The 14838-nt window shown below is 42.8% G+C and overlaps 1 protein-coding gene across 15 annotated transcripts in view; it reads left to right on the forward strand.

The window, feature by feature from the left end:
• FHOD3 (formin homology 2 domain containing 3) overlaps positions 1-14838 on the forward strand; it is a 681582-nt gene that overhangs the window by 603981 nt on the left and 62763 nt on the right. For all 15 annotated transcript variants that reach the window (XM_025210988.1, XM_025210991.1, XM_025210999.1 and 12 more), the window contains 2 exons: positions 2958-3077; positions 5104-5265. In XM_025210988.1, the coding sequence (XP_025066773.1) occupies positions 2958-3077; positions 5104-5265 (282 nt within the window). The remainder of the gene's footprint in view (positions 1-2957; positions 3078-5103; positions 5266-14838) is intronic.

Here is a 14838-nt window from a genome sequence, read left to right on the forward strand (position 1 = left end):
TTTGATTCCTAATGTAAACATTACATGTTAATGCTTGTGCTTTGCTCTGAGGTACATACAATTCAGATACTGTCAAATTATGTACTCTTATTTTTCTTCCCGGGGGGGGTTGACATCGCAAGATAAGTTTGAAGTTAAGAGAAAGTGGCATATATTTTTTGTTGAGCTACTTCTCCTTGATCTGAAGATAAAAGCCTTTACACTAAGCTCAGCATGCGCATATTTATCTTTAATGCTGAAAACTATAAGGATCATAAATGAGTGCAAGCAGGTGTACTAACTTTAGGAGTTAAGCTAGAGAAGACAAGGATTGCCATTCATTGCTGAAAGACTCCAATGATTGCAAAGTCTGCACAAACTGGAGACCACATGCTATTATACATTAAAGAAATATCATACTTGCACATGAAGTCTAATTTTTTTTAGAGAAAACATTCTGAAATTGCATCCAAACTTTTTGGAAGCTAGAAAGAATTTTTGGAAGCTGGTCCTAACTTGTTATAGTCTTCAGAAAGGAGGGTGTTTAATGCTTACATCTTAACCAATGCATATACAGCAAATTTTGACTACTTAAACTTCCTTTCTGCTGTATTTTCTCACATATCACATGCCCCTGAATAAGACCTGCACCCTGTTATTGAAAAACAGAAAAATCTTTGCTTGAAAATAAGGTATTTTCACATGGGAAAGAAAGCAAAAACCTATGACTCTTCTGGCCCCTAGCTGCAGGATACAGCAGGGCCTGCTGGCCGAGCCAAACTACCCAGCCCCTCTTTTCTTCTCAAGTTGACCTGGAGGGTGTAGCCAGCAGCACTGACCTGAGTCAGCTGAGAACCCATCCAGCTCTATAAAAGGGGCCAGCCAGTTTGGCTCCAGCAGGATAAGGCCCTTAGCTGACTCAGCAAACGCTACTGGCTGCCTGCTCAGCCTGAGAACAGGGGCTAGGTGGTTCAGCTCCCACAGAATCAACTCCTCTGTTCCCTTCATTTCCTCATTTAAGAAATACATACCAGTTTCCAGCAGCTATTTTTTGTGGGGGAGGTGTATGTTGCATTTGAGTAAATGCAATATATTTGGGTTATCCTTTATTTCATCTCTCCTTCTTTTGTCAGTCCATTATGCTAACATCCTGCTAGTTAAACTTTACATCCAAAAATCTCTAATTACAAAAAAAGCAAGCTAGCAAAAAAAAAAAACAACAACCCACCAACTTCCCTTATTCCCACCAGAAAAATGGGCTGTGTCGCTAATATGAGGTTTAAAAGCCACCGTGATGAGTGCTGCAATGCCGTTTCTTACCCCATCTCTCTGTCCGCTATTTAGACTATATGTTCTTTGACATTGTGCTATGTGTCAGACTGTATATACAGTAACAATTACAGGGGGTCCTATTCTTGGCTGGTCAGTAGGCACTGCTATAAAAATATATGATGATGATGGTAATAATAATAATAAAAAGAAGAATATATCAGAAAATCTATGTAAGGGTGTATAAGCTGGAATATTTTGCAAGTGAGTGGCTGAATGAAGGTATACAATAAGCTATAGTATGCTCTACTTATTCCATGCATCACAATCTTACCTGTAAGTTTTTTCCAGTCCTTTTTTCTACTACTTTTATAAAATGTAAGTAAAACCATTTTAGGGCTTGTCTGCATAAGGTTGTTTCGCTAAACCAGAGCAAATGCCTGTGTTTTACAATTTTTTTAGATGAATTTGGCTTACCCCAGTAATTTACCTAAAAAAGGATAGCTATATTAAATAAACTTTTAAACTAATTGAAATATGTTCATACAGAAGTAAGTACCCATTTAACTAAATTATTTTATAAAAGTTTTAGTTAAGCAGGTATAAGGTCCGCATGAAGGCATTTCCCTTTCACTTCTGTTCTGCTGTATAAATTGCTTTGACCTTTACTTCTTAGTTTCTTCCAAAGTTCCAGTTCTTGTCTTTTCTTTCCAGCAACATGGTAATAGTAGTGACTAGTAATGCATTGTTCCATGCATGTGCTTCTAGTAAAATATCTGCTCAATCTGAGAATGACTTTTCATGTTTTCTCTGTGACAGAGTTCTGACATTATTTTGCCTCTTGGTCTAAAATGCCGTCACTTAATTTTGATTCTTCAGTACCTAAACACAGTAACAGTCTGGGGGAAGAATGCTGGCCACAGATGGCTAAGATTAAATTTCCTGATAAAGAGAAGTGAGAAGTATATTCACTTTATTCTATATGCAAAGTAAACAGCTCATGACCACACAAAAAACATAAGAATAAGCTCATTCATTTAGATTACTCTGTCTCTCTCTGCCTTTGAACTACATTGTGTAGTTCACTTCCTGAGATAATGAAGCAGAATTTATGGTTCTAAGCCTATCAGTTCATGTAGCAAATTGCAGGCACATTAAAAGTTTTTATGTAAAAACATTAAAACCAAAATCCAGTCTTGTAAAGGTAGACACAGTGAGGCTTTGGGGGTTTTAAAGTGGCATATTAGAGCTTTAAAGTAGCACACAATCCTGTCTGTGACTCAAAGGCAGCCATCACTTGGAAAGAATTTAAGTCAGACTTAAAATTTCAAGCCACCAAAAACAATAGGTGTTATTGTCTTTTGAAAGGTCACAAAAAAGAGAGGAAAGAGATTTCATTACTGTGTTCAGTGTAATGTCCTCTTCCACTTGCAAACACATAACCTCCCCATGACAGGTAATTGCTTACATGCACAGGCAACATTAGGAAAGAATTTAATTTATTACTTTGCTGTCTTTTCATATGATTTAGTAGCTGGAACAATAAAGAAAGCCAGCTCCACTTGACAAGCCAACTCTTTGTAGGAACACAGTTTAGGAACCTTTACAATAATTAATCTAAACCCCAGAATTGAGCCAGAACACACTGGAAAACAATTTTTTCTCCTTTACTTATTTCTTTTCTTTTCTTTCTTTTTTTTAAATGATAGGAAATTGCAGAGCCACTTTTAGATCTGAAGGAAGGAATGGACCAGCTGGAACATAATAAAACTTTGGGATTTATCCTTTCTACTTTACTAGCCATTGGGAACTTTCTAAATGGAACCAATGTAAGCTTTTGTCACCCTATCATTTTATTGCCATCTACCATTACAGAGTTGCTTTATCAGCTTCTTCACCTAGTAGTGTGGCTATGACCTATTATCTATATTCATAATATATGCCTATGGTTTGAAGAAGAAAACCTATGTTTTATATTTCTCAAGTGCAATTTTTTGCCTTTTAAAGAATATGAAAGAGGTTTTGGACTTGGCCTAATTCTCACATCATTGTAATTTGATTATCTTCAGTGGAGCTGCACTTCATTCATAGTATAAGTAAAATATCCTGGGTCTTTTCAGTACAGGTAGAAGCCAGGTACAGACATTCAGTTTCTGCTGGGAGAATTGCAATTCTCCTGGTAGAAACTGAAAATGTACAGGGCTTTTCTTCTGGAGCAAAAATGGAAACAACCAGGGTTAAATAGCTCCCAGGAGCATTTCTCCCAGGAGACTGAACATCTCTACACTTTCCACCATTTTAACTCCTCCTGGAGATTAGGATGAGTGGAGCCAAGAGAAAGGCTCCCTGCATTCCTGATAATGGGATCACCCCAGTCTTGAGAAAGCACAGGGGGCACCTTCTGCCCCACCCATAGCCTGGGAGGTGAGGGGAGCATCTTCAAGCCCCCACTTCCTGTTTCTTCCGCAAACTAGGCAGTCCCCAGTTTTGGGAAGAGGCAAGGCACTTCGCCAGTTCTCTCTGGCCCCCACTGCCCAGCTGTGTGGCAGGGTAGCAATCTAGCAGTCAGTGTCTGGGAGCACAGCTTAGGAACCCGCTTCCAGCAGCTTTTAAGTCTCTTCCCTGCCGCTCAGCTGGGCAGCAAATAGGAGCTGGGAGGTTGGGCAGGGAGGCTTTCCATAAACCCTGCTCCTGACTCCATTTTTTAAATTGCTGTCTGACACACTCAACCAGGTGTGCAGCAGCAAAGGGGAGCTGGGCTGAAGAGAGCCTCTGCACAACCTGGCTTTCAGCTCCTCCAGCTTTTAAATCACTGCTCCCACTGCTCAGCTGGTAAGAGGGAGGTGAAGGACTTAAGGGGAAGCTGAAGGGGGTGAGATCTTGGTGTGTGGAGACTTCTCCTTGCTGCCTGGCTGACTCAGAGCAGTGCAGGATGAGGCAGGTTGCTGTGCCAGGAGCCCTGCTACCACAATGAAATGTCCTTGCCTTGCCCCATACTGCACTGGGTCAGCCCGGAATAGCACAGGGTGAGGCTGGCTGCCATACTCCTGCCTCAAAGCTCTCAGAGCCTTGCCACAGTGGCTGAGTGCTCTGCTTCCCCTCGCATCTCCCCACATCCCTCGCCCCACATGCCTCTGAGTCACCCCGGTGTAGTGCAAAGAGCAGAGCTATTTTCCTGTGGGGGAGAACAGGGAGGGTCCCCACCAAGGGGGAATACCCCCCTCCTGCCACTCCAATGATTGGTGGGATGTGGGGGGCATTCTCCCAGGGCAGGAACCCTCCCCAGCTATATGTGGCAGCTACTGTTTTGCAGCAGCTGCCAGCTACCGCTTGACAGCCAGCCCCCTTCTCAGGAATAGAGAGGACAGGCTGCCAGTTAATGGCTTCCCTAAGGGTGGATGTGGACCAGAAAACAGCCCTCTAGTGCTTCCTGGCTGGAGTGCTTGACTGTGAAGCTCTCCAGCCACGGGGCTGGAGAAACATCTATGCCTTCCAGCTCCTGGGCCATTTTTCTACTGGAAAAAATGTCTTCTGGTAGAAATAAATATCTGTACACAGTTGTGGTACATTTCTCGGCCTCTTGTGGGCTCAAGTCAAGTGTAGTGCCTGCTCTCTACAACAGCATATAAAATAGTGTATAAATGAGCACTGTATTATTTTATTCTTTTTATTTAAAAGGAGTATTCTCTTCTGTTCATCCTTTTTCACCCATTATTTCTTAATAAATGTTTTCTTTAAGAACTCTGCAGGATTAATTTACTTGTCTTTGTAATTCATAGATTCATAGATGTTAGGGTCGGAAGGGACCTCAATAGATCATCGAGTCCGACCCCCTAATGTCTTTGTTCTTCACAGGCCAAAGCTTTTGAATTGAGCTACCTCGAGAAGGTTCCAGAAGTCAAGGACACAGTGCACAAGCAGTCTCTTCTGCATCATGTCTGCACTATGGTGGTGGAAAAATTCCCAGACAGCACAGATCTTTATTCTGAGATTGGAGCCATCACTAGGTCAGCCAAGGTATGTCTGAGAATGAAGGAAATAAAGGAAAGCTCCTTGGATTTTCTACAGATGTCGGGTCTTTATCAGTTTCTGTGAGAAACTAAACCATTTTAAATGAAACATTAAAGGTTTGCCTTTATTCCTTCCCTTCACAGTGCTACTGATGAATGTGGATTTGTTATAACATTTGTATGGAATTTTAAAGATACCAAGGCACGTTCCTTCTGGCTGTATCTCTGTCTCTGTCAGATGGTTTCCCCATCAAAGCAGTAGTAGGCAGTCATGCTATTACATATTTCATAAAACTGAAACAAATTCATTGCCTTTGCTTTGAAACAATTATTGTCTTACAAACATTTCATTGTTTGTTTGGTATATACATTTATTAATAGAACTGATGAATTTATCTGTGTGGACTTGTCATTAGCTATTTTCAGGCCTATTATTTTATTTTATTATCAATATATTCTTATATTCTTGTTTTATATAAGCTACATTTTTAGTATAACATAATTTTAAAATTCACTCAAATCTGGTTGGACACCAAAGAGGCTTTGTCTGTTTGTGATCAAGTTGACTCAAGGGACAGAAATTACACACAAGTGATCAGAATCCAGTTCAGATCTGTAACAACAGAAGTTCAGTGGACAAACCATTTTCAAAATGGCCAAAATCAGTTTAAGATAAACCTGGGTATAGTATCAGACTTAATTGATTTAGGGTAAATTGATTTATTGAACTTCTATCCCAAATCCCCTCTAGATTCAGGTTAACTCAGGTTAAGTCTTCCAGCATCCCAAGATGCTTTGCACCTCTGCCATAAACTCTCAGAGTGAATGGGCCAGCCCTGGCCCAAGCTGTCTTCTCCAGTCAAGCAAGGAGGCGTGCTTTAGCACTCTCCCACCCCCAGTTTCTGGCCTGGGCTACTGCAGCCATGTGACTGCATTTCCAGAATCAAAAGTGAATGTCTGTTCACTTGTTTATTGGTTCAATCTACACAGCTTATACTAACCTGCAAAGATTGAATTGATTCAGTCTCAGGCTTGAAATGTCGTCTTCTGTGAGGATGTGTTGGATAAGAGTGACTTCTAGAACTAAGAGTTCATTTTCTTCCTGGAAATGTGCTAATTATTACAGTCAGCACCCTAAATTACTTTTATACAGTACCACATCTCCTAATTTTTCATAGAAAAAAATAAAAGAAGGGTTCAAATTCTGGCTTCTGAACAAAGGGTTTTTTTCCTTTACTCTTTGTGAGAGGGAGAGGTATTGGGTCAGGGAAATCCCCAGGGAACCAACCCCTGACCCAAGCCCTCCATCTTCATACTAGCCTGAGAGGAAGAAAGGAACAGCTGGCAGTCTCACATCCAGGGTGCATGCTGGCTCAAGATGAGGCCACACAACGTGGAAGGAGGGACTGCCAGCTTAAGCACAGAGAGGAATCCCCTGCTTAGAGCTGGCAAGCGAGAGCTGGACATGGAGGGGCGGGCATGCCCAGGAGTCCCTGGTTAGAAGCCAGGAGAGCAGAGCTGGAGGCAGAGGGGCAGGGCACACCCAAAAGTCCCCAGTTCAAAGTTGGAGAAGGAGAGCAGGAAGCAGAGGCATGAGGCACGCCTGAGGGTCCCTGGTAGGAAACCGGGGGAGGAGAGTGAGATGCCGAGGGTCGGGGCATGACTAGAAGTACTCTACTCAGAACCAAGGAGAGAGAGCAGGATGCCGAGGGTTGGGACATGCTTGAAGAGCCCTAGCCCAGAGTCAAGAAGAGTAAGAGAGATGCCGAGACAAAGAGAACAAAGAATTAAGACCTTTTGATGAAGCCACAGTAAAGGCCAGGAGTTGTTTATTCTTATTTTGTTTAACTTTCCTTGAACTCTACATTTTACCCTGAAAGGATTCTCAGGGTTAAGGTGGCATAAGGAAGGGGTGCATGGGATGGTGGAGCCCCATAGTTATAAATAGCCATGTGTTGTGGTGCTGTGCTTGAGAGACAAATAGCCAGGTCGCATTAGCACATGTGCAGTCATGTTAATGTACATTAATACAGTGTGTATCCATTGACGCACAACACATTAGTTTGCATTAGTGTGCCCACACATGCGCTAATGCGACTTAGTTATTCATGCCTAAATTTAATCTGCCTTAATGCACATTGGTGCATCCATGTGTAGACATGCATCTAAATTGCCTTAATGTGCCCTATGTAAAGGTGCATTAAGCTTAGGCATGCTTAAATACACGTGTAGACATGCCCACTGTCTCTTTCATGGGAGGTTTAGGCAGATCACCCACCTTATGCACACCATTTCCTTTATTGTTTTTTTTTTCAGGCCTTATTTTGGTGGAACTTAAGTAATTAGACTGTTTTATGCAGGTATCAAATTTAGGCTCACATAGTCTTAAATCACCATTTTTAAGGCACATTAAGGGCATGCACATGTAGACCTGTGCTGTTAATGTGCCTTAAAAATGACAATTTTAGGCTAAGCCCACTTAAAAGAGGCACATGTAGCTATGACCAGTGTGTAAGAAAGACCCCAAAATATAGACGCAAAAATAATAATCATGAAGGTAATTTCTATTCTGTGGGATGCCTGCCTGTGGTGCATATATTTCTATACCTTCATTTTCATGATTCTTTATTGCTTCTATAAATAATTGTGACAATGAAAATGAGAGGATATCAAATTAGTGCAGGAACTCTGGGCTTAAGAGTCATGCTACATTCCTTTCAAAATGCCTCAAAAGGCTTTCAAAAATGCCTCTTGTCACTGAGCATATAATGCAAAGCCATTGGAGCATTGCATAACTTTCACTGAGGGCAAACTTTGAACTGTACAAACCTTTGTTACTATTGACAGTATGCCAGATAAAAATGATTCAACTTTCCTCTCAGAACCCAGGTTGAGTTCTCAGGGTTCATATGTAGAAACAATATCTATTTTACTTGTGTATGACCGAGTACACTTGATATAGAATGAATGAGAGAAAATAAACAGAGGAATCCAGACTATAATTTTGCAGTTGCTTTTCACACTTATCCTGGAAAAGGTCAGTAGTCTGTCTGGTACAATATCTTCTCTGACAGTGGCAAGTATTTGGCTGCTTCAGACAAAAGAAGTGTCTAGTTGTGATGTAAGGTGAAAAAACTGAACACAGTGTTCCAGATTAAGTGCATTCATGATGTGTTTATACAAATCATCACGTCTTTCCATATTTTCTCCTTCTTTTTCATTGTACATCTTGATTGATTGGAGGATGTATCTGTTTGTTCATTTGTTTGTGTTTACTGCTTATGCAGCTCTGATGGTAGTTTTCATTAAATGTCCACAATGATAGCCAGATAACCCAGTAGGATGTATGTGTCGCTTATATTATTTATAAATTTGCATTTTCATTTTGCCTTTTTAAACATTGACTGTTATCTGCTACAATGTTGCCCAATCATCTACATTAACCACTAGGATTTGAAGAGATCTAGGCTTTAAAATCTGAATAATCTCATCTTTGTCTCATCTACAATTTTTGTCTTCAGTACTGTCTCCCTCTTTTCCAAATAAATTATAAATATATACTATAAAATCTTGGGGCATCCCACTCTTAACCAGTGAAAATTACATGTTTGTCTCTGTCCTTTTTCAGTCTCTGAGCCATGTAGCCAATTTTTTTTTTAATTCTATTAGTAGCTTCCTGTGAGAGGCTCTCTCAAAGGCCCTTTGAAAGTCTAAACTAGTTTTATTTTTCTGTTATTTGCCAATAGTTTTGTTGACATATTCATATATTTCCAATAGACTACTGGGTCATGTTTTTTCTGATACAGAGCCCGTGCTGTGTGGAGTCTATGGCTTGGTACAGACATTCAACAAGCCTGAGGCAGAATCAATTACATCTACACAGTTTTTTCTAAGCTACGAGCTTGGATCGAGAGCAAACACAACACGCGTTTTCCCTTTGCAGGCACACAGATATGCCTGCACTGGCCAAGACCAGAAGGCAAGGGGTGCTGCTGCATATCTCCCAGTATGCCAGAGACTGCCAAAGGCAGCTGAGCATAGCTGAACTGGGGTTCTCCTGAAAGCCTAGGGCTAGGTATGGGGGAGCATCCACAATGCTGGCAGTGGGTCGGTGTCGTGTGCATGGCAGCCAATGAGGGCTGGCCCAGGTCTTCTGTAGAAGGAAGGATCAAGCCCCTTGGAGCTCAGCACCAGTGGCAATCAAGGAGCCTAGTCCTTACTTCTGTAGAGTACCTATGTCCCTGCTGCACAGTACAAGACTCCCAGGCTGTGCCAGGCATGTCCTGCCAGCCAGAAGTAGCTGGTGGGACATGCTGATGCAGCTGGGGGGGGCGTGCACTGGGTAGCAGGGATAGGGTCACTAGAAGGAAGAATTAAGGTCCTTGGAGCTCAGCACCAGAGGCAGCCAGCAGGATGCACTGGTGCAGCCTAGCAGGGATAGAGGTGTTTCATAGAAGGAAGGATTGGGCCCCTCAGCTGTCACTGGTACCAAGCTCCAAAGCACACAGTCCTTCCTTCTACAGAGCACCTCCATCCCCCCGGCCCATTGCAAGACCCTGCCCCCCTGAGCAGCCAAGCATTTGCTGACTGCTAGTGCATCTCCATATGAGGAGGGGCTAGTGAAGGGAGCTGCAGAGTACCTGGGATGCAAAGGGACAGCAACCTAACATGAATTGGTAGAGGTTCTGGCACAGAAGTTTGATAGATTGGTCTAATCTAAAATGATTAAGTCTGATACCTCGACAATCAAGGTCTTAGACTGGGATCTGGCTTTTTTAAACTAGTCTACGTGCCCCAAACTTCTATTCTGTTTTAGGTGTAGACTGGTTTTCAGTCACTGATACTGGTTTATGTGTAATGTCTGTATTTAGCCCATGATTACATGAACTTCCAGGTGTTTTCATTGCCATTTTAGCAATGGATAAGGGATAAGTTGCCCTGCAACTCCATGAATTGATCCTTTTACCTTTTTTATGTAAAAGATTAATTATCCTCAGGTATAGTAGTTGATGTTAATGAGAAACGACATCATTTTGCAAACAATTCAGCCACTTCATTTTTAAGTACCTTCCAAAATCTTGGGTATATATTATCTGCTCACATGTATTTGTTGATTTTTAATGTATTGATTTTGTTCTAAAACCTAAAGTTTAGCACTTAAGTCCCTAATAGTACCTCATCTTTATTATCAAAAAGGCACCCTCTCCAAATAGGTATTCTTCCAACATCTCTGTTGTGAAGAGTAAAGAAAAAATCATTTAGCATCTCAATATCTGTTCTTTCCTTATTTTCTCCCTGTAATCCTTGATGACCTAGCAGACCTGCATATTTCTCCACAGAAATTCTCTTTTCTTCAAATAGCTTCTTTTACCTCAACAATTAACAATGCTCATTTAATTCTTGCTTTTTGTTTCCTTTATTTGTTTAGACGTTAAGCCACAATTTAAACTGTGGGTTAATCATTAAAAGGATGAAGACTGTTGTGGAAGGCATGAGAAGAGCTAATCTTCCAAATTTACAGCAGATTTTTATCTATGGGCACTGAAACAAGATCTCCGACCCACAGTTTGAGAAGTTGAAGAACATCTGATTTAAACACCAGCACTTTCTAAAAGTTTCTAGACCCCAGGCAATACAGAACTGAACCCAGCATTTCACTTTGTGGTTTGCTGATCTCTGAGTGGCTCTGCCGAAAGCAGATAATGTTCCAAAAGGCCAAAGTTACATTAGGAGAAATTATAGCCTTTACCATCCCTGGGATGCCTAAGGCCTTCCTCTTTGGGATGGTCCTGTATATATTGTACCAATGATACATTACTTTTACAAGGTTCAATTCCACTTGGTCTTGGCTGCCACAAATCTGAAAGTTAGGATGTGGAAAGTTTCCAAACTGCTCTTTTGTTTGGGTTGTTCACTGAGAGTATATAAAACCATGGATAAGTAAAACTGACATCAATGAAGTATAAATATTTAACTGAGTTTTCCACTGAATTCTGTGCTCTGTTTCATCTATAAGCATCCTTTAAAACCCTAAAATTAAATAATTTTCGTCCAGTTGAAAAACAGATTCTCCTTTCCCAGGGACCATTTCTTCTCACTTGGTTTGTAAAAAACAGGCTAGTTCAACCAAAAGGATTTGACAGATGAAATGAATGTATGTACAAAGCATATATATACATATGCAGTCTGTAAAAGCATAAGTATACAATAATGTATATTCAAAATATTGATTTTATGAAAAAAATAACATAATTCTTTAGGCACTAATCTCTAAACCAGGGATGGACAAAATAGCAGATACAGACAGTAGCCAGACTCGATTTCCCAGCAGCCCTTGCCCACATGGCTGGGACCACTCTCCCTGGAGACTGCAGCTGCACCTGCCCTGTGATAGTGCAAGGCTGGAGTTGCCATGGAGACCAGCGCCAGCCATGCTGGCAGGGAGCAGCAGGGCAGGGCAGGGGGCTGCTCCAGAGTTGCTGGTGTCTTGTGGTGGGGGGCAACTTGGTCTGGGGCCAGGGCAGAGCTGCAATCTGCAGCCTGCATGCTCCAGGCAGGGGCACTCAAGGCAGTGGATCACAGCTCTGCACCGGCTCGGGACTAGGCTATGACCACTGCAAGGAGCCAGGGCAGAGCCACGATCTGCTACCTGCGTGCCCCTTCCCAGAGCGTGCAGGCTGCAGACCAAAGCTCTGCCCTGGCCCTGGCCCTGGCCCAAGCTGTCCACACTGCAAGATCCCAGCGGCTCCAGAGCAGCCCCCTGCCCTGCCCTGCTGCACACCCTGCCAGCGCAGCTGGGGCCAGTCTCTGTGGCAACCCCAGCTTTGTGCTGTCACAGCACAGGTCTAGTTGGGGTTTCCATGGAAACTGGCCCCCAGCCACGTGGGCAGGAGCTGCTGGGAAATGGAGTCCACTGCCGGCCCATGGGCTGGACTTTGCCCACCCCTGCCCTAAACCCTTAGAGCCATTGATATACCTTACAACTTGGCTTTTGTTCACTGTTTTAAACATAAAAGTTATATGTCTGTTAACAGTACCACATTATCTTTACATCTAACATAAAGGCAGAACTATAGACCTTTGGATCTGTTTGTTCATCAGTGGTGTTTGTAGCATTTCTTCCTCCCTGCTCAAAAAAGAGCTGTGATGTCTGCGTTGGTATCTCTTTATCAGTTTAATGATGCCAATGAAAAAAAATCCTTATTAAGAGTTCTTTTTTTTTGATCCCATGAATGATTTTTCTCATCCATTAAAAGGTCTAGGGCCAACCCTGGAAAGCTAATTTGTAATTGTCCTGTTCTCCCCTTAAGTCATTCATTTATAAAGCACCAAACTTCCTGGCTATGTTTAACTCCTGTAGCAAGATCCCTCAGTTAATTACTGATATGAAACAGGGGGGAAGCAAGCAATTTTAAAAAGAAAAGCATGATGAAACAGTAGCAGCACTGACTAGTGAGCATCAGTTGCTGTCAGGAAAGAACTGCTCATCTCACTAACACATACTCAGGGGAACAGGAAGTCTGCAGCTGGCTGCAGCATGAGCCAAATAACTCAGCTTGGATTTGTGAGGAGAAAGGAAGTCGGAGAAACACAAATGCTGTTCTCGCATGTTATGGCTTTGTTTTTATTTGGCCTTAAATAGAAAGAAGTATTTCCTATAGCGGGGGAAAAATTGCAAGATCATGTTGTGCCCAGTTGTCTTTCAGAATGATTCTGCAACCTTGTCTCAGGTTAAAGTTACGTTACACTTACACTATACTAAATCTGTGGAATGTTAAGTGGTGTTAAAGTTAGAACATGATGTGAGCAGTTGCACGTTAAGGGTTAATACTGTTTCTTGCCTGCACAGCTCTGACTTGCCACTAGAGGGCTGGCAGGTAGGAATGTGACTAAGAGCCAGGACACTTGGGGGAGGAGGGAGTAGAGTTTGGGAGTTTGAAAAATGTGTCCGCGCAACAGGTGTGGTGCATCCTGGGGTGCTGGAGGATTGCAAATTGCTCATTTTATATCCATGGAGCAGACTGAAGTTACCTGAACACGAGCCAAGTAGCACAGCCCAGAGTTAACCCTTGCCTAAAGAGTGTAACTGAAATGCTTATAGGGCACTTAGCATGAGTTAATGAGCTTTAACATGCAGACATTCACATTTTAAGTGCCCTTAGTATGGTGTAAGTCAGGGGTTTTCAAGCTTTTTAAATAAGTGTAGCCCTGGCGTCCCTCTTTGTAATAAGTGTACCCCCATGGGGAGGTGGAGTGGCAAGTGGCTGGAAGCAGGTCGGGGGGAGGGGTGACAATCAGAGGCAGTGTGGCATCTGTGCAGCCCTGCTCTCGCCCCACTCTGGCCCTGCTCCTATGAGGCACTGGCATGGGGTGGTGGCGCTTCATCCCTGCCCACTCCTGCATACCCTCTAGTGCAAACCGCAATGCACTAGAGTTGTTGGTTTGTAATTTCAGTGCCCAATAAAATATATTTTCTATATGTTGTTTAAGATCAAAAAAGGAGAAAAATTCTCCAAAGGAAATTTGAACCAACTGTGTCTGTGTAGATATAGTGTTAATGTGGCAGTAGTGTCCCTTACAATACCAGTTGCAAACATATAAACAGGTGCTTTGTTTAGTGAAATGGAAAGATAAAGAAAGTTTCCACAACAAAAATTATGAGAGACAGTAAGAGAGAAGTGTAGGTGTTTTGACTAACAGGTAGCAAATTAGGACTCAGTAACATTGCAATAGATGCCCAGTGATAGTTTATTGATTCACTGAAGGTACAAGTTAAATGAATACAGTATTATTTTCCTTAGTGCCCCTTTAAGCTGGGTTGAACTAGCTTGATGTTCAGTGATAAGAAATTGTTCCTCCTCAGCCTCTGGTCATGGAGGCTTTTGCATAGAGTTTGTGAAGAGATCCTTTAGTTAATTTAGTTTTGAATTTGCAAAGAGAGAACGGAGACAAACACAGTATAAATAAGTAAATGGGCACTGAAGGTCACATACATTATTAATCAGTGACTTGATCCTGGTGTCCAATTTTTCATAATTGGCTTCAGAGAGATTCTGCTTATCACCTTGTACCCGCCTCCGCTCTAGCAGGTGCTCCCGCGCCGCCCTCGCCCGGTCCCTAGATTTTATGGACCCCAGGCTTACAGATGGGCCCCGAAGGCTACCTCTGTTGAGGTCGGGAGGACCCCTGAACTCGCCTGCCACGACTTTGACTGTAATCTCAGTGGGCGGTCCTCCCTTAGGGTAGCCACCAGAGTTGGCGCGGTCCCTAGCGGGTGGTCTTGGGGCTCCGTCACTCCCTACACCCCAGCCACTCCCCACCTGTGGGTTGCTGCCTCAGACCTTCTCCCTCGGCTCCTCCCTGAATCTGGCTGCTCTTCCCGGCCCTGGTCCTCCTACTCCCGAAGTAGCCGGTTACTCCACCAGCCTTGCCGCCCGGAACACCTCTGCTTCCTTCCCTGGTGCTACTGTTCCAGCTGCCGCTGGTTCCTTCACCAGCGCCGCTACATGTGGCGCAGCCAGTTCCTTCACCGGCTCTGCTGCTCCAAATGCCGCCGGCTCCTTTACTAGCTCCGCAGGGG

The sequence above is a fragment of the Alligator sinensis genome, unplaced genomic scaffold (genome assembly GCF_000455745.1).
Source record: "Alligator sinensis unplaced genomic scaffold, ASM45574v1 scaffold285_2, whole genome shotgun sequence".
Lineage (NCBI taxonomy): Eukaryota > Metazoa > Chordata > Crocodylia > Alligatoridae > Alligator > Alligator sinensis.